Raw genomic sequence first — 18,469 nt, 5'->3', positions numbered from 1 at the left:
TGTCAGGAAAACAGGTGCAACAGAATGCTTCCCGTCACACTTTGTGAGTTTATTTTGTTTATTAAGTTCCCGTAAAGCCAACAGAGCTTGTAAAACATAGAAGGTGTTACGAGACACGATGGGTTGTGGCTAGCTGGTTAGCATGCTAACATGAGCAGAAATCTTAGCAACAAAATACAAAGACGTCTTTGACAAAACATCAAAACTTTCCTTTCTTCACCTTCTACTCATTTTTTTAGTTTGTATATTTGAATGTTTTGCACTATAAATTTCTGGCCGTTACACAAAAAGGACCTGTAGACAAGTCAGGCAGGCAGGTTGGAAAACAAAAACCGAGCTTTATGATGAAAAGCTGAATCCTTGAAAGTGAAAGGCCGACGATAAAACATGAATCCAGGACAACAAAAACCTATACGAACCAGTACAAACCAGAAGACACGAGGAACACAGGTAAAATATGAGGAGCAAAACAGGAAACGGGAACGGGAAATTGAAAATGCAGATGAACTGAAGAGGAGAAGAGAAAACACTGAGACTGAGGGCGACTCCACAACTATACGGGATATTTAAAAAGCAACATTTTTTTCCTCCTCCGGTTTGAAAAAAATTCCACCCACACCAACAGAATGAAAACACAAACGCGGGCCGTTGAGGGAATGCAAAAGCAACAGGTGGCGATATAAACTCTACCATAAGGCCACATCGACCAATCAGATACCTGCTAAACAAAGTAGGCAAGCCAAAAAAAACCCCCACATTTTCCTCTCTACACATCTGAATATCTTCATGTTTTCCAAAAGCTCCATTTTCAGTGACCTGAAACGCTGTTTTCGTCAACGAAAGGCCAAAAATCTACAAAAAGCTTTGTTTTAACTAAATACCTACGTACATGTGTACAGGCCCTAATTAAATATTCAAAAACAGGTGAAAAGAAAAGTGACACCAACCCAAGACCCAAAACCATGATGATATCTTCTATATTGGCAAGGACAAGAACACGAACAAGATATTTAGGTAAACACTAATTCTCCATCCGAGACCCGAGAAGAAGAAAAACTACTGAGAACAAGTATTTCTGTGGGAGAAAAGTGGCTGAGCTAACTTAATTATTGTGTCTGATTCTCATAACAATCCAGCTGCAGCAGCAGAGCCGAGCGGTGCCGTCGGCCAACTTGGACCAAACTTACTTCTCAAAGTGGATTGATTACCCTTGTCTACAAAATGGAGCACACGGATCGATTTGGGGCTTTATTTTAATACGAGCAGGCTGTTTTGTTTTTTTTCCAACGCTGCTGAATTCTACTCCACTTCTGCTTAACGTGATCTCATCTCTACAACTCCACAGATGGCTGACAAATGAAAGGAGTGTGAGTGGAGACGCTTCGGTTCAATTCATGAAGAGGCGCGGACTGAATTTAGGGAAACGATGTGGAATAAAATGCTTCGGCTTTAGAGCGACGCGTGCGACAAGCGCCACCGAAACACAGAATATCTTTTTTTTGGGTGAATATCTTATCAGGTGGAGTTTACGTTGCCTCATTTTGATCACCATGGAAATAAAAGGGCCATCAGATTGAGCAAGAATATTCATTTGATTTAATTTGGTTTGTTTATTCATCTTAATTCTCCCCTGAGTGTTTTGAGTTCGCTGGATGAGCCGAGGTCGGAAGTGTAATTAGTAAAATGGAGCTGATTTCAAACAGTAATTTGCGACAGCTCTGAGAAGAATCCTTAAACAGGGTCTGGAGGAGCGTCCCCCCGGAGGAACGTGAGCTTCCAGAGAGTTGCAGTTGTGCTGCGAATATAATGCGCTGCTGTCCTCTTCATCGTCGGTTCTGCAGAGTTCAGAGTCACAAAAACACAAAAATATCCAAACAGTGAAATAAAAAATACAAAGACAAAATAAAGACGCTCAAAATGCAAACTTTAATAGCCCTGAGTTTTCTTTTATGTTCCAATTGCATACAAGTAAATTAAAATGTATGTAATAAGGAAGTAGTGAACACATGTCCAACAGTCACCGAGCAACAAAATCATTGAGTCCAAAACTGTTTTAGCTCCAGGTTTGTTCTCCACCAGCTCCTGAGGGAAATATCTGCTTCTGTAGCTGCTAAACGCTCCGCTACGTTCACCAGATAGTCTATAAACTCTGTCTGTCTGTGTGTCTTCATTACATCACTCATTTGTTTGTGAATGAACCTGAGATTGTTATAATAGCCGACGCCATGTTGTTGTTTTTGAAGCCAGAAATGACCATATTCAGACAAATGGATGGAGTTCTGGAAGATATCCTGATTGGATCTGACTGGACGCGACTTGTTTATCACAAGTTAACCTGCTTTTTTGTCTATTTTACTCTAAACGGGGCCACAATTTACAAAATGAGCATCATGCTTTGTTGAAAAAGACTTCAAACTATCGACTGAGATCTTAAACTCATGAGGGAGCTGTTTACTGAGCTGGTAATTCAAGTTAATATCATTTTCTCATAAGCTTTCATACAATAAGACTTCTAGTTGCAACCAGGAGAGTTAGAAATAATCTGTAACAGTGTGCTTTTAACCTAATCAGATGTTCTGTATGTAAAGCTGAAGTGTCTCTGGGCTCGGAGACACTACAGCCAATGTCAGATTCTTGTCTTACTTTAATGTGTAATTACGTATAAATACATAAATATAAATGTATAGGGAATCCACTGCACCACAGTTTTACCACACAGGCCTCCATAAAGCTCCACCGGGCCCTGAGTCCATCAGTTGTGTGGCTCCAGTCTGAACCTGTGTGTGTTGTTGCTCTTTACAATCCCTAATAAGCTCCGTAATTCACCCTAGAAGTCGCACTCAGATACAAAATATCGATCCTCGTCTGGCAGAGACATTAAACACATGAGCCTCAATATCACCGCCCCCTGCTGTGTGAGTGTGTGTGTGTGTGTGTGTGTGTGTGCAGCATCATAAAGTTGAGTGTCTGACCGCAGAAAACATCTCTCTTATAAACCCCGGCGCTAAGTTTGATATAGCGCGGGGGTTCACAGGTGTCATTCCGCTGCTAAGTACTCCAGGGACGCTGCAATTGCATCTTTGCCCCCGCGCGCATTTAACAGCCCGCCGCGAGCAGCGGTGAGCCGCGCGCGCAATCTCTTTATTGACCGTTTAAGCTGCTCGCGCCTCGGGCAGGACGACCAGGAGCTTTACGGCCGAAAAAACAACAACAGGACACTCAGACACAAAGCAGAGCCTGTGGTATTAGTGCATAAGAGAATACGCAGAGGTGGCACGCGTGTGTGTGTGTGTGTGTGTGTGTGTGCGCACCTACGCACGAGATGGAGATGAAGATGGATGTGCAGCACGCGGACAGCTCCGCCGGGGCGTGATGCGGGATTCCAGAAAACTCAGTGGAGCAGCGCGCAGAGAGGCGATGAGCAGGCAGGAGAGTTCACTCTGCACTCTTTTCAAGGGCTTTTTTTTTTAAATCCTGCAAACGCAACCCCCCCCCTCCCCCACCACCACCACCCTCACGGGAAACCATCACAAGACCACTTGAACACCCCTCCTCCTCCTCTTCCTCCTCCTCCTCCTCCCCTCCCTCCCTCCATCCTCCAAAATACCAGCATCACTGAGGGGGAGAGTTGCCACTTCCTCACCCAGACGTGCAGCAGAAGTGTCAGGGCGGTAAAATGTGAGCACGCCTCGGCTCTCCTTCGTGCCCGAAACTCTCCTCCCTCTTCTTCCCGGGGCTGATGTGAGACGCACCGGCTGCGTTGGCTCCTCGTCAGACGCTCGTCCGAGAAGAAACCTCGCAGATATATTTTCCCGTTCGTGACGGATCCGTCTCTTCCCCCCCCTCCTCCTCTCCTCTCCTCTCTTCGGCTCCCATCCGCTCTTTAAGATTCCGCAGTTGACAAGACGGAGGGTGCATCCTTCATCTCCACCTCTTCTCACTTTTCTTTTTTGTGTCCGCGGAGGATTTTCTTGTCGGATTCATCCAAGTTGAACCAGACGAGGAGTTTACAATGACAGCCACCAAGGAGCAGCCGAACCAGAGAGCGAATCAGCCGCAGCCAGAAGAGGTGATGAGCTTTTCTTCTTTCACTTCATTTTTTTTTTGCAGCTCATGCACATTAAAAACTCCACGTAGGAATGAATGACCCGCTGTGCAAGGTCAGCTCATTCATCAGCATGCATGACGGTCATATGTGGCCACATTACATGAAGTGAAATGTGTGTGTGGGGGGGAAAAAAACGCGTCGGTTTTCCCGCACAGATGATGATGATGAGGCTGATTCAAGTTGTGTGTGTGTGTGGGGGGGGGGGGGGACACACACTGATCCGTCGTCAGCTGTCAGGACTGGGTCACAGGGATCTTTAGACGCCGTGGGCGCACACACGCACCGGCGGTGAAGGGGAACGACTGCGCATGCAGGGCGCATTGTAATTCAGCCGCTGCCTCCTGTCAGCTGCGCCCTCGACACCTTGGAAAAAGAGGAACAGTCGTGAAAAATCACTTTTTGTGAGGCGCCGTGTGCGTTATCTTCCCTCCCAGACACACTCACTGACTCCACGACCTGCGCACTGTCTCTAAATCAGCCTGCAGGGGTTCAGTGTTCCCCCTCCTCAGGCACCTTTGCACAGGTGCTGTTGCGCACTGCAACGCTTTATTGGGGGGATTTAAGGAGGATGAGATCAGCACTGCAACTTCACCGTGCGCTTGTGTTTGCGCCAGCCTCCATCACATCACCATCACCACCACCATCAATTATTGATCCCCCTCCTCTAAATGTGTTCCTCCAGGCACATGCCGCCTCTCCCCAGTCACTGTGCCTCACTGTTACTGTAGAGGGATAACTAATCCTCTGAATGATGCTCATCTCCGTGGACCTTCCTCTGAGAGAGAATGAGCCGAATATATTCTGGGTGCTCTTAATTGAATTCAGCCCCGTAGCCCTATTATTCTAAGAAATCAAAACCTCGGCCTCGTAATTGAGTTTCTGTGCCTGAAATATTAGAAGGCCTCATGAGATGTGGCTGAAATATGATCGCTCACAGCGTTCAGCACTCTCTCCTCTGCGTTTAAAGCTGGCTGGATGCTGCTCACTGGGCCTCAGGCTGTTGTAAAAGTCATGTTGTTGATTTAATGTGTGAGTGGTGTTCACTGTAATTAGTGCTGAATGAGCACATGTGTGTGTGTGTGTGTGTGTGTGTGTGTGGAGCTGCTGATGTTGCAGGCATGAATGTGTTTGTGCTTTTATTCGTTTGTCGGAGGTTGCTTTTTTTTGTGTGGCTAATGTGTTCAGTAAACAGCTGCAGGTCAGGAGGAAAACAGTGGGTTTTAAATTGTTGCATTTAGAGCTGCTGATTATTCTGCAGGTTTAAAGGTCCACGTCGTTAGAAATGTAGATTTTTGAGTCTCGTTACCAACTTGTCAGATACCAACACTCGGACAATCAACATCTTGAAACGTATCCTACAAAAAACGTGAAAAGATGCTCATCTCAGTTTCCCGGGGACCAAACAGACGTCTTCAAATCGCCTCTTTTGTCCAAATCCAAAAACACTCCTCATTCAGTGTCATAAATTACAAAAAAAGCTGCAAATCTGGACATTAAGAAGCTGCAACCAGCCCACACATAAATCTCACAATATTAAAGAAAGTGAGAAAGGTTTCCTGGATCCGTCCCTTCACGTGGACCCGGAACCCAAAACTTAGCGAGGTCGGTTCCGGGCCGAGACTCGTCCTCCGTCCGAGTTTCGTGGGAATCTGTTCAGTGGTTTTGTTTTGTAATCCTGCCGACAGTTGGAAACATGACCTCGTAATCTGCCGATCATTCTCACAATTAATCCATTAAAGGTGTTAATATTCTGGAGAATGATAGTTTGGTTAGAACTTCAGACCCACAGTGTCGGTGTTTTACTGGTTCTTTCGTACTGACGTCTTGAAATTGCTTCTTTTGTCCAACCAACAGTCCAAAACCTGAAAAAGATGCTTAATTTAGTTCATAAATATAAAGGATTTGCTGCTTTTTTTGTAATTTAATTTAACAAGCTGGAACCAGCAACTGTTTGACATTTCTGCTTGAATAAAAGCGTGATTGATTGTCAAAAACTTATATTTGCTTATTTAAGTTATAACAAGCTGATCTCCAGAATAAATCTTAGCTAAGTACGTTTCTGCAGAACCACCGATAAGGAACTTAACGTATGTTTAGGTTGAATTTTGAATTTCTTTCTTGTCACAGCTCTTTACTTATGCTTTGGTTGAGTTTAGGCACATAAACCACTTCGTCAGGGTTAAAAAAACACAATTGTTTGGTTTGAAATACCTGTTTTGGTCGCCACGATCGTAGATGGAGATGTGTAACAGTCTTGTTTGCTGTAATAACGACATCAACATCTCCAGTCGTGATCTCAAAGTCATAATGTGAACGTTATGGTTTAAATCTGTATCTGTGGTTTAGCGGAAACATTAGCGTCTAACATTCGGCTGAATATAAAGCTCACAAAGTGAAATAACTCGGCTGTTTGTGTCTTAAAATATCTGTGAACTCACTGTACAGTCTAAAAGCCTCGGTAAATATTTGATCGGCGTACGTCGTGCAGCCGGTTGAAGTCGTTGCGTAAGATTTGTGCAGCGGGCCGCCGTCACGTTTTGCGAGCATCGGGGGTGAAAGGAGCGCCGGAGCTATTACTGTCAACCCACAGTCGTGTACGTGGCTCTTAACAGGGTTACTCTTCATCAAAGTTGCATGACGATGCTGAGGGAATTACAAACAAGAGAGGGATCTTTAAATAAAAAAAAAGTTGAGGGGGAGAAAACTGAGCCGTGAGCTGTTTGTCGGTGGAGGAACAGTAACTCTCCTGCTTCTTCTTCTTCTGTGGGTGATTCTGCTGCAGTTCAGTTCATTGTTGTCGCAGTGAAAGCCTTTTTTTGTGTTTGTTTTCAGTCGCAAATCCATAACTCAGCAGCTTGAAGAGCACCGGTTCTTTCTTTTGATTGACTGTTCGCCATTTTAAAGGTTCAGCACACACAAATCTTCCATCTCCACATCAGATCCAGCAGGCAGACGTGTTGATGGTGATGGTGAGCACCGTTACAGCCACAGACCAGCGCCTGGCTGCTGGTTCTGACTCTGGAGGTTTCTGGGACTACAGAACCAGCAGGGCTGTTCGAAGATGACGACATATTTTACGTTTGCGTTCAAGAGTAACGATAGAAAACATTTGAAGAGTGACTCCAGGTGTTGAGGAGGACTGTTATACGGGCGGAGATGTGTGAAGTCTGACTAATTGAAGCAAGCTGCTACTGACCAACCTGTGGGTGGTGAAGGTGCATTATGGGTAATGTAGGCGTCAGGTAATCAGAATGTAATGTCCCTGGGTTCTGCTATCTGTCCACTGTGAGTGCAACAGGTTTTTCTTATCACACAACCGGCTGATTTTATGGATCCACGAGGAAACGTGAGATAATGTCAAGTACATTTACGCCACTACATTTGTTTTATAACTTTACATACTAGTTACTTTGCAAATTACTGTAACTGTAACTGCAATATGTAGCCTACTATTTGTATTGGGGACTATTTCAACACGATGTCTTTACTTTAAACTGATTCTCGTCGAGTTTAAGGATGAATAACTACGATGTGATTCATTTATAAAAGCACGATAACCGATGATCAACACAGGTAACTACGCAGACACAATCTGATTCTGATGCACACGTGTGGCTGTGATTGGCCACAACAACACAGGATGGAGATTTGACCAATCACAATAGTTATTTTTTAAATATGAGGAGCAGAGCTACGATACAGCCACAGATGCAGCTATTGTTTCACGGACAAGCCTCAAGCAAGCCCTCGGACTGATACTGTGAATTACTCAAATGCACAAAATGCGGTTTTTATGTTTTTATGAGGATTATCATGTCAGCGCTGTGGAGCCGTGCTGCGTTCACATGTTGTCCTCATGCGTAGGTCGTCTGGTGTTCCTCCCACAGACGATTATAGAGAACAGATGGATGTATTTTGTCTGATAGTGAACCTTGAGTCTTGGAGAAGCTTTAGAAAAGAGGTGGATACGTACCTCTGACGCGCCGCCAGGAGCCTGGACGTAACTAGAGAGCTTTCCCTGTTCTGGTTGATGTATTTGAGAGATACATGACTTCAGTCAGCCGGCGCTGCACGGGAGCACCGGAGCACTCTTGGCAGTGACATTATCCGGTGTGGCCAATCCCTCTTTAGTGCCGCCGAAAGAAAAAAGCCGAGAACAAACGGATTCATTTGACATTGGCTGGTGTCACGCTGTGTCGCCGCCTCCTGGAACCACAGACATAATAAAAGCAGACTGAGAGGATGACCTCTGTGCGCGACCCCGCGGCCGGCCCGGGCTCGGTGCAGTCGGCGGGGTGTTCAGTCTCGTCCTCCCTCCGCTTTGTTAATGGAGCTGTTGCAGCCGGTGCCAGCGTCAGGAGGAGAAATGCTCATTGTAAATAAGAGAGGCGCTTTCACACGCTGAGATCCTCCTGGCCCTGGAAACTGTAATTCACACTAATGGAGAAAATGTCCAGGACACTGCTGCTGCTGCTTCACCGAGAGAGGGGGAGAATAAAGAGGAGGGAAACAGTGTTATGGAGGATGAAAGATGGAGAAAGAGACGGTAACACAGGCGGGGAAGTATCAGGGTGTAAATGACCAATTGATTTAAAGAGGATCAAGAGGAGGAGGATGACGGGGAGGGAAGAATGAAGTGAGATGAAGAGGTGTTAAGGTCAAGATGGTTCGGAGTAATGGAGACGGGAGTGTGAAGTAAAGGACGGGTCAATATCAAGTTATCAGATACCAAAAGCGGCTCGTGTGAGGACGTTCTGATCTCTTCTTAAACCCGCAGTGGAGCGTGAAGTGAAGTGTTCAATTTGCTGTTTTTTCGAGGTAATCGACAAAGAAACTTGGTGCGATAGCAACTAAAGCTACGATAAGTCCTGTTCCTGTTACTCACCGCGACACTGGATCATCCAGCACGTCACTATTTACATCCAGTGCCGAAGTTTAATGTCAGGAAGTCGTCTGTCCTTCAAGCAGAGAGTAAAGATCAGAGGTCAGCTGGTGAATACGAGCTCCTCTGGACTCTCATGCAGGAGTTTGCGTCTCGTCACAGACTCCTGTTATCACAATCTTTACGTTGCTTTACGTAACCATAGTTTATTGCCATGTCATTTAAAATATCCCCTCGACATGTTTGAAGAAATATCCCTCCATAATATCTCATAAAAAAAAGATAAATTACAGCGTTTTTAATGATGTTTTAAAAAGAAAAACTCGAGAATCTGTTAAACATGCCTCTCGGAAAAACACAAAAATGAACACATTTTTTTATTTGCTGCCACGGGCGCGTTCCTAAACTGCGGGATGAGAATCTGTGACTATAACCGCTGGCGACACTTCGGCGCTCGCTCGCTTTGAAGAGGTGAAGGAAAAGCTCGCTGTAAATACTGTAGCAGCTGAGTTTGAATTCAGGATGCGTCTTTGTGTGAATGCGGTATAAGGTCATCCTAATAAACGTTCAGCCCGCATCTGCACTCGTCTGAATGCTGAGCTCGCTCACAGAGAAGTGCCGTCTGAAAATATCACAAATCTGCTCGCAAATGACTCGCAGGCACGGAGGATATTTTATTTGTACTCCCAGAATTATGGTCTGGATAAAGATTTGGATTCATTTAATCCAGTGTTTGTGTTGGTTGACACCTGGAGGAGAGCAACACTTCCACACATCGACTGTTCTGACCCGAATGTCCCGGCCTGGGTGGTGATTCACACTCCTGACCTTCCTGTTATAAGCGTTTCTCTGTATCCCGAGGCGCCCGGTGCCCCGAATTAGCCGCGGCTGACACATGTTCTATCCTCGAAAGGATTAAAAGGCAATTACGAAGTTTGAGTCATCAGTTGTGACACAGACAGGGGACGGTCCAACCTGAGATATCAGGAATTAGGCAGAAGGAACAGTTAGACCTTGTGTGTGTGTGTGTGTGTGTGTGTACGTGAAGGAAAAACACACTGATCCACTCAGATTCGATGGGTTCAAGAGTAACTTCACAGCATCTTCTTTTGAGAAACATCTTGTGTAAATGTTTTTTTTCTTTCCCCTCGCTGGCTCCAAAAAAACGTTTTAAAAATTTAAACATGGCTTCAGGCGAAACTCTCCGAAAAAACCGTCAGCTTTAATTCAGACGCCGTACATTCGTCCCCGGCTGCTCGATTGAAATTCACGACGTCGGGGCGAACGGACTCGCTTCTCCCGTCAACGCCGACCAACAAAAGCGAGAACAAAAGCAGCAATTAGACCAACAGATGTCCAGAGAGACGCTCCGTCTGATGCAACGTCTCGCCTTCTTTTGTATTCTTTGATTCTTTGCGTACTCACGAGCTTTATGTTCAGTTTACTGTCATCCGTCACTGACGCTCTTATTTTTGCACATTGCATAATCAGTGTCTGCTGCGACCTCGCACAGTCCAGGTCAGGATTATTGATTATCAGTCACACTCTGTTTATATTTATGTAGTTTTCAGTTTTCAGACATTTAGCAGACGCTTTTGTCCATTGCTGCAAATTCCTCGTATGTGTGAACTTACTTGAATGAAAGCGATTCTGATTCTGATTCTGATTCTGATTCTGATCTCAGTGGTGTAGATTGTTTCAAATATTCGCCTCAGGATGCAATTTACAGGACGATTGTATGAGTTTTCTGAAGGCGGTCAGATGATGTGGTATAAAAATGGACAAAGCTTGTTTTTGCAGTCGTGCTGCATGACTGAACCTGGTGAATTTATTATTTCAAGGTATTTAAAATAACCTTTTTTAGGTTTCAGTTTTAGTCCGGTTAGGTTTTGGTAAAAAGATCATGGTCTGAAAACTCATCTCTGACGTTAGAGAGTGACGAGACACCAGAGGTGAGCGCCAGGTGCACAACACCTCACGATGCTGGACGTAAAGTTTGTTTCCTTCTCTGCTGAGCTGTGATTTAGCGAGCTGAGTTAGCTTAGTTAGCATTTGGAGCAGCGAGGTGTGTTGGTTCAGACGTCTCTACGCCTGATATCCCCAAAACTCTGCAACTCATAACTAAACAATCTGGCTGGGTCAAAGCTTTCTCCACAGGTGAAGGTAAAAATATGTATTTTTTTTATGATTATATGGTGAACTGTCTCTTTAATATTGACACGGTGGCTCCTGCCAGGCCTTTACTCACCGCCAGTTCATCAGCTCGGCTCAGATGAAGTGCAGGAGTGTTTCTGGCAAACACAGTTTTCTGCACTTCCAGGACTTATAGTAAGCGCCGGGGGCAGGCGCCGATCGATCCGACTCCCCGGGGTAGATAATCAAGGCTCATCTGAAAGGCCAGTGATATTGATGGCGCTCTCCAGATAGATACATAGACCCCCCGCTGTTATCCATCGACTGTCCGCACTGTACTGATATCAGCTGTTCAGGGCAAATTACACAGATCTGTGGCGAGCGGACGGCTGTTAGCAGGTAACAAGGTTCATATCACAACATTTTGTGAAAATGGGTCCAACAGGGAAATAACTTGCTTTATAACTTGATCTTATTTTTGTGTCATTTGTTGGACGTTCAGTGGGACCAGGCAACAAAAAGCCAGAAGATCAGACGCACTTGAAATAGGAAATGAAGGCAGATTCTGACATTAATACTTTGTAAACATCCTTCAGTCACATCTTACACTCCAACTTTGTGGTTCAAAGTTTGAGAACTTCGCTGCAAACGTAATCAATCATTATCTCGCACAGTTTGTGAGCACCAACATGGCCGACGTCGAGTCAAACCTCCTCGCTGTTTGTAGCCTGTTGCTGCTAACGTTAGCAGAGCTGCTGCACATATTCTCCTCCTGCTGTTTAAGACAGTGTGTTTAGATAATCTTTCCAAACTAAAACTGCTGGTTTGATTAAAACCTTCCAGACCGTCGTGACTGCTCTGATTTTGCCGCCGAGTCCAAGTTCGTTCTTGCCTGAACGTGTTTCGCCTTTTGTTGAATCACCGACAGGAAATATAGGACTTTGAATCAACTGAGATTAGTCAGCTAACTGCTCAGAGGAACTTAATTCTGACATTTACGTAACATTCAAACATGTTTCAGATGTTGTGGAACTGCGAGGTTCAGTGCTGTGATGGTTTAATGGTCTCAGATCCTCCAAAATACTGAGTGCAAAGAGAAGAAGCATGTTTCTGCCATCAGTGTGTAGCTGACCATGTTTGAATCTATATCTATCTATCTATCTATCTATCTATCTATCTATCTATCTATCTATCTATCTATCTATCCTGCTTTTTTGTTGTTGCTGTGACGTACAGAAAGTGTCTTTATTTGCACTCAAAGACATCAATCATGTTTATCACATGCTGCAATTTCCGTCATGAGTGAGTCTATGAATAGGACGTGTGTGTGTGTGTGTGTGTGTGTGTTGTGATGCTGTCATCGTGCCCCTCCTCCATAAGTGTTCATGCTTTTCTCTCTGTCTCATGTTAACCTTGAAAATCATATTATTGTGCTGCCAGCTGTCAGTTTAGTGTTCAGCTGCTGAACAATGAGACAAAAAGGCTTTTATAAGAACATTTTCTATACGTACGTTGATGTAGACGCACATTTGAATATAATTTTTCTTTCTCTCGAGGCGTTCGGCCTGTCGTTTCTCACCGGAGCGGGTTGTTAATCTCTGTCTTCGCTCGGCTGAAACACCAGATTAAATGGAGCGAGACCGACCTTCACCTTACGGATCATAATTACATTCAAAGTGGAAATAATCTCGTTCGGCTCAAATATAACAGTTCAGCATTAAACAGTGCTGAGCGCACACAGACTCGAGCATGCTAAATGGCAACCTGATAGCAAAGGTCACATGCTAACGGCCCGCACAGATGCTAACTCGAACTTTAACCACACAAAAACACATACTTTGTAACATAATCGACTAAATCATAAAATCGTCTGAATTACTCTGAAATACAGTTTTGCCGCGGGGGAAACTTCTTTTGACCTTGACTGTGAGCTACAGTGAGTCACAAAACATTTTTCCCGTTGACCTCGGCGGTTTCACGGCTCGACCGCTCAGACTAACTCGTCTGTCAGACGTCTTCGTGGGCTCGTTTTTTGACATCCAGAGACGTCTGCATTCACATCACATCTGGCTCCTTTAAAGACATCGCTGCTAACAAGTGTGTGTGTCTAGCGCTGGATTTATCTTCCTCTGCTGCGCCGCAGAGCTCTGTACTTTGAAAAACTATCAAAAACACATTAATGAGCCGCACTGCTGCGCTGCTGGACGTGTTCCTGCGGTAGCATGAAGCTGATGTGGCTCTTTGACGGGGGGAGATTTGTTCTTTACGACTTTGTGTCCGACTAGTTGTCTACATTAGTCGAGAGAAGCTTCAGAGAGACCGTCGATTGTGAGCCGTCTGTCACAACAACAGAAACCTTAAAAATGATCAAGACGTGAGGATAAAAGAGTTTTTCTGCTGACATTTTAAACTCAAACATGATCTTTTTCTTCACCAAACTGTGTGATTTGGTTGCTGCTGATGTCCTGCTCTCACCTGCAGGTTATATAGACATTTGCTGTGTCTCAATTTAGGGTCTGCATCCTTCAGAGGAGCATTTAAAGGCCAATTACGTCACAACGCAGTGTGAAGGCTGTCCCAACCTGAAGGCTCCTCCAAATGCTCCTTCTTTCCCTCTTTTTGGAGGATGCTCCGCTACGATCCTTCTTGGCCTCACATATCCCAAGATTCTTTGCGAAAGAAAGAGAGAAAATGGCGACGTTGCGTAGAGTAGATTGTCACTTTCGCGGGCCTGGGTGGCAGAAATAGTGACGTAAGGGTAAAACATCTGGTGACACAACGAGGAAATGCTCCAAAGGCTAGACCGTCACATTTAACAACGGCTGACGAGGTTAACAAGGTCTCTCTGAAGGATTCGCCTTCGAGGACCGCAAAGGCCGAGTCCTTCAGAGGATGCAGACCCTGAATTGAGACACAGCACTTGTGAGGTGCAACGTTAACGACTCGCCTCAACTTAACAAGTTCTTAATCAAAGTTATGACGGATTAAAAACTGCTTAAGAGGTCAAAACTCAAAAGCAACACTTTGCTTTAGGAACACTTTCCTGTTTGAGTGTCGACCTCTTCATGCAGCTCGGAAGTGAAATCCAGAAATCCTCACAAACTGCTCTCGCTAATCATTTTTACAAATAAGGCTCCGACAAACGACGTCATCGGTCACCAGATGAGCGAGCTGATGAAGGATCCGCGTCGCCGTTCAGTTTATAGGCTGTTTTTGTGAATCCTTCCCGGGTCAGCTCCGCTCAGAGTTTCCTCGTTAACCTGCTTCCTGCCGCTCTCCACCTCTCCATCCCGGCTAATTCCCTCTCAACTGGCAATTTTATAGCTCAGTGCCCGCCGGATCCTCCAATGTCACCGTATAGGTATGACAAACACACAGCGGCTCTCCTCGCGCGGCGACACAATTTCCTGTCTTCACGCGGAGACATTCGGCCGCTCGTCCGTGAGCTGCCGTCACTGCTGCTCCTGATGTCGGCTTTTTTTTAAAAATTATTTCTCTTGATAAATGAGATTTTTTTCTTTTTGAGTTGGGAGGAAACGGCGAGAATCTTATTCACAGTCTGAAGAGTAATTTGTCGAGGAACGCAGCCGACTGTGTCTAATGGCGTTTAAATCAGACGATTTGACTGCAGGGGACAGACAAAAGGCTTCGGCGCCAAACATGTAAATGATATGAAATCACATTTAAATGCGGAGAGAATGAAAACGAAAAGCTGATTAATGGAATTAAATGTATTGTCCCGTGTCTGCTCACATACTGTAGGTGGCACGAGCTTTGGTTTCCTCCACTGTAACGGCCTCATGCGGATGAAAACACCTCGTTACCTTTGTTCACTGCCTCTGTTCCTCCGATGAAACCTGGCAGCGCTCTGTTAATGTGCATCAGTAGAGCTGCAAACCTCATAATACGACCCGGAGTTATTCAGAGAATTGATTATGAACTCCTGAGTGAGTCCTGCGCCCCACACATCCTGGACCGACCCGTCCTCAAAGAAAACATTAGATCGTGAAGGATTTAAAAAGTCTCTGTACACTTTCGGATGCAGACGAAGCATCGGAAGTCAGCTTCCATTCTGTGAAGTGCCTCCTGATTTAAACTGACAGACACTTAAACACTCTCAGTTGACGTAGATGCAGCATTTGATCACGTGAAGTATAAAAGCTTCACAATGGCCGTCTGTACGGTGTGACGACTGCGGCTCAGCGCTGCAGAAGTACATCACGTGGACAGAAATAATTGCTGCAGCGTTTAATTTTTGGCCCATCCAGCGTCTCTAGAGAGGTCCAAATGCTCTCTGAAGATGTTGAATCCCAATAATTTAATAATCTTTCATTCTTCAGTGAACTCTGGATCCATTTTGCATCTTGACAAATCAACAGGTGTTCAGTTTTGGCCCGTATCACAGCATTGAGTTTCAGTTTTTGGCGCTACAGAGAAAAAAGCTTTGGCACTTCTGTCTGAGGGCAGTTCATCATTTTTAAAGTGGAACTGAGGTTTTAAAAGAGAGGTTTTCTTTAATAACACCTCACATAATCAGCAGAGTCTCATCAAATCTTTGCGAGTGAGAAGATTTAAGCCAACTAAGCATAATTTTTGGCAATGCACGCTTCTGCAGAACCACAGATGTGTTGAACATTTCTTTATGTTCAGTTGGAAGATTTTAGGAAAGCCTGATCAATCCCGAAAATGTTCTGTTTTGTTGCCCCAAAACAAAACCTAGCGCTAACATCCCCTCCATCCTCCCCACCGTCTGATATGAAAGTCTGCAAAGTCAGAAAGTTAGATGCCTTTCTGAAATTGTTCAGCCGTACAGTACCGTAGGTCACCTTTCACAGGGGTCTCTTGACTTTTGGCTGCAGTCAGGACGTGTTGGCCTCACACACACACTGAGTGTTTGGCTTCTTCATCTTCCTGTTCTGCAGTGAACAGTTATTTTCATCGACGAGAATCAAATATCTCGACTTTCAGACAATCAGAGGTTAAATTTCAGTGCCTGAACTCCCAAATCTAAAAGCCTCATTCGTTTTGACTGATGGTTCAAATTCTGCCTCTTTTCTTCTCGCGTCTTTGTCGTTTATCGTTGCGCTCCGTCTGTATGATGCTATTTAAGGCATTTGCATAATGCAGGTGAAGGCTGAGTCAGATCGGGGGCCACGCTGACTGACGGTTCAGGAGCGTTTGTTTGAGATCATCCTCTCATTACTTTTTAATAAGAAGGAGACTGTCACATGCAGATCCCCGAGGAAGGAGCACGAGGCTAATACAATGAGGCGGCTCTTTTCACCCGCTAACAGTTTGACTGCAGAAACAGAAAAAGCCAGAGGAGGTTTTAGTGCTGCAGGAGAAATGACAGGAGAGAATAGACACTATCAATCAGAGCGATGCTGCTGTGGCGTTGCAGACGATCGTCCCTCTGGTGCTCCTCCGTTTGGGATCCTACTAGATCAGAAGTCAAGACGGTGATGAGCTAAAAACCCGCTAGCTGTAAAAACATTCATACACTTTTCTGCAACTTCCTGTGACTTTCTTTCTTTCTGCGAGGCGTGCGCCGTCACGTGACTTTAACTGCCTGTTGTGAATATGTGACATGCAACCGATATATTAAAATCGACCACATGTGAACCTCCCCTGATGAAGGCCTTAATGGCTAAAAGCATTTTGTTATGATTTAGTATTCGAATCGATATTAAAGGCTTTTTAACTCGTCGCCCTCTTGAGTGCAACACCATCATCGTTGCAACATGAAACTGGAAAACCCAAAAGATTTAGCCGCTAATAAGGTAATGAAAGGAGATAAAGTGAACGGATCTTTTGGTTAATTTGGGATCTTATTAATTCACGGATTATGACACTAATTGTCTTTACTGGAAGGGCTAGCGGTTTTTTAAAGAAACAGATCAAACTGGGTTCATCCGATTCTTAAAAGAAGGCAGAACAAGAGCGAGGAGAGTTTCACCGGCCGTTAAAGAAGCTGTGGAATGATCTCGATCACTTCCAAGGTTGTGTTTCAGGATGTCAGCGGTCCGGTTTGATACGCTGTGAGCTGATCCTGGACTGAGACTGGCACCGCGTCAGGAAAGGAGATTAAAAAAAATGCATTTTCTGATGGGAAATAAACAGACTTGGCCTCAGTTGCTGGTGAGGTAAGCTCAAGCTGTCGTTTCCTTTCGTCTGTGCAAAGTGTTTTTTTATCAATGAGACGTGAAAACATCGACCAGGAAATAACACAAAGCATCATTTTTCTCTCCGCTGGAAGTGATTGCTAACAAACGGTACGATTGGATCCGCAGAACGAATGTTTGTATGTTTACATCCATTAAACGAGTAAAGCTTTACCACACGCTTTGAATCAGTCAGTCATTTTCAGTTTAACGTGTGAATAACATCAATATCACTTTATAATTAAGTGATCATGGCCTCCGGTTAGCGGCCACCATTCACAAAGATGCTACTGAACCCGGACTCACCTTTCTTTATTTCTAGCAGTAAACACGTATTCAGCAGCGTCCCTGTTTTCAGCCGCTGATGCAGATGTTCAACTGCTTCTGTCTTGCTAATCTCAGCATTAATATTAATATACAGTAGCAGCGTTGCCCGGCCTTGTAAGTCAACAACCTTGTGTATCTGAATCCAATATGGCAGAGACGGTGACTAATTGAGAATTATCCCACGCGGACCAAAGGCCGGCGGCAGCGTCCTTGAGGGCAGCGCTGATAATGCTAAATACAATAAGATGACAACATGTGGCTAAGCTTGCCGTTTCCTATTAGCCCGCGGATCAATTTCAAACGTTGAGCCTGGAGACCTCGGCCAGGCTGTCAGTGATTCACGAGACACTGAGAAATGGTATTTCATGGATAAACAAAAATAACGCCGCACAGACGGCATTATTTATTTTTTTTCTCCCCCTTCGACCTGCTGTCGTTGTTAGAACGGCTCGGCTTCTGCTGAAATGCTGCTTGTCATTTGTCACACTCTCTCCAAGGTCAGAGTCCAGGCGAGGGGAAGCTAACAGCTCTATAAATAGCCCGACTCCTCTGACGGTGGGCTGGTGGGATGTGTGCTCCTGCACAAAGACACACAAACAGGCTTATTAGACGGGGTTTGATGGAGCGGAGGGGTCGTGATCAAAAATCTCAGATCAGTAATATAATGCAGAGCTCCCATGGGTCCTTGAAATAATTGAAAGTTTGGGAAATTGAAGAAAAATAAAAGATTTAAAGGCATAAACCCACATGGGTCATTGAAAGTGCTTGAATATATACATGTTGTGCAAGAATGGAAATTTAATTTTAATAAATGTTTCATCCATGTCACACACTATGCTGTGTCAGGTCCTTGAATTT

General features: G+C 44.7%; 1 protein-coding gene across 2 annotated transcripts in view; it reads left to right on the top strand.

The window, feature by feature from the left end:
- Positions 1-18,469, top strand: part of dpp10 (dipeptidyl peptidase like 10) — a 263,460-nt gene that overhangs the window by 151,477 nt on the left and 93,514 nt on the right. Inside the window, exon 1 of one of the 2 annotated variants that reach the window (XM_030428757.1) lies at positions 3,169-4,069. The exons of the other annotated variant lie outside the window; for it this stretch is intronic. Within the exon in view, the coding sequence (XP_030284617.1) occupies positions 4,013-4,069 (57 nt within the window). The 5' untranslated portion in view covers positions 3,169-4,012. Of the gene's footprint in view, positions 1-3,168; positions 4,070-18,469 lie in introns of those variants that run through there. 2 annotated transcript variants of the gene reach the window in all.

This window comes from Sparus aurata, chromosome 9 (assembly GCF_900880675.1).
Source record: "Sparus aurata chromosome 9, fSpaAur1.1, whole genome shotgun sequence".
Taxonomy (NCBI): Eukaryota; Metazoa; Chordata; class Actinopteri; order Spariformes; family Sparidae; genus Sparus; species Sparus aurata.
The sequence above is the reverse complement of the archived record's forward strand: the minus strand, read 5'-3'. Positions and strand labels throughout refer to the sequence as shown.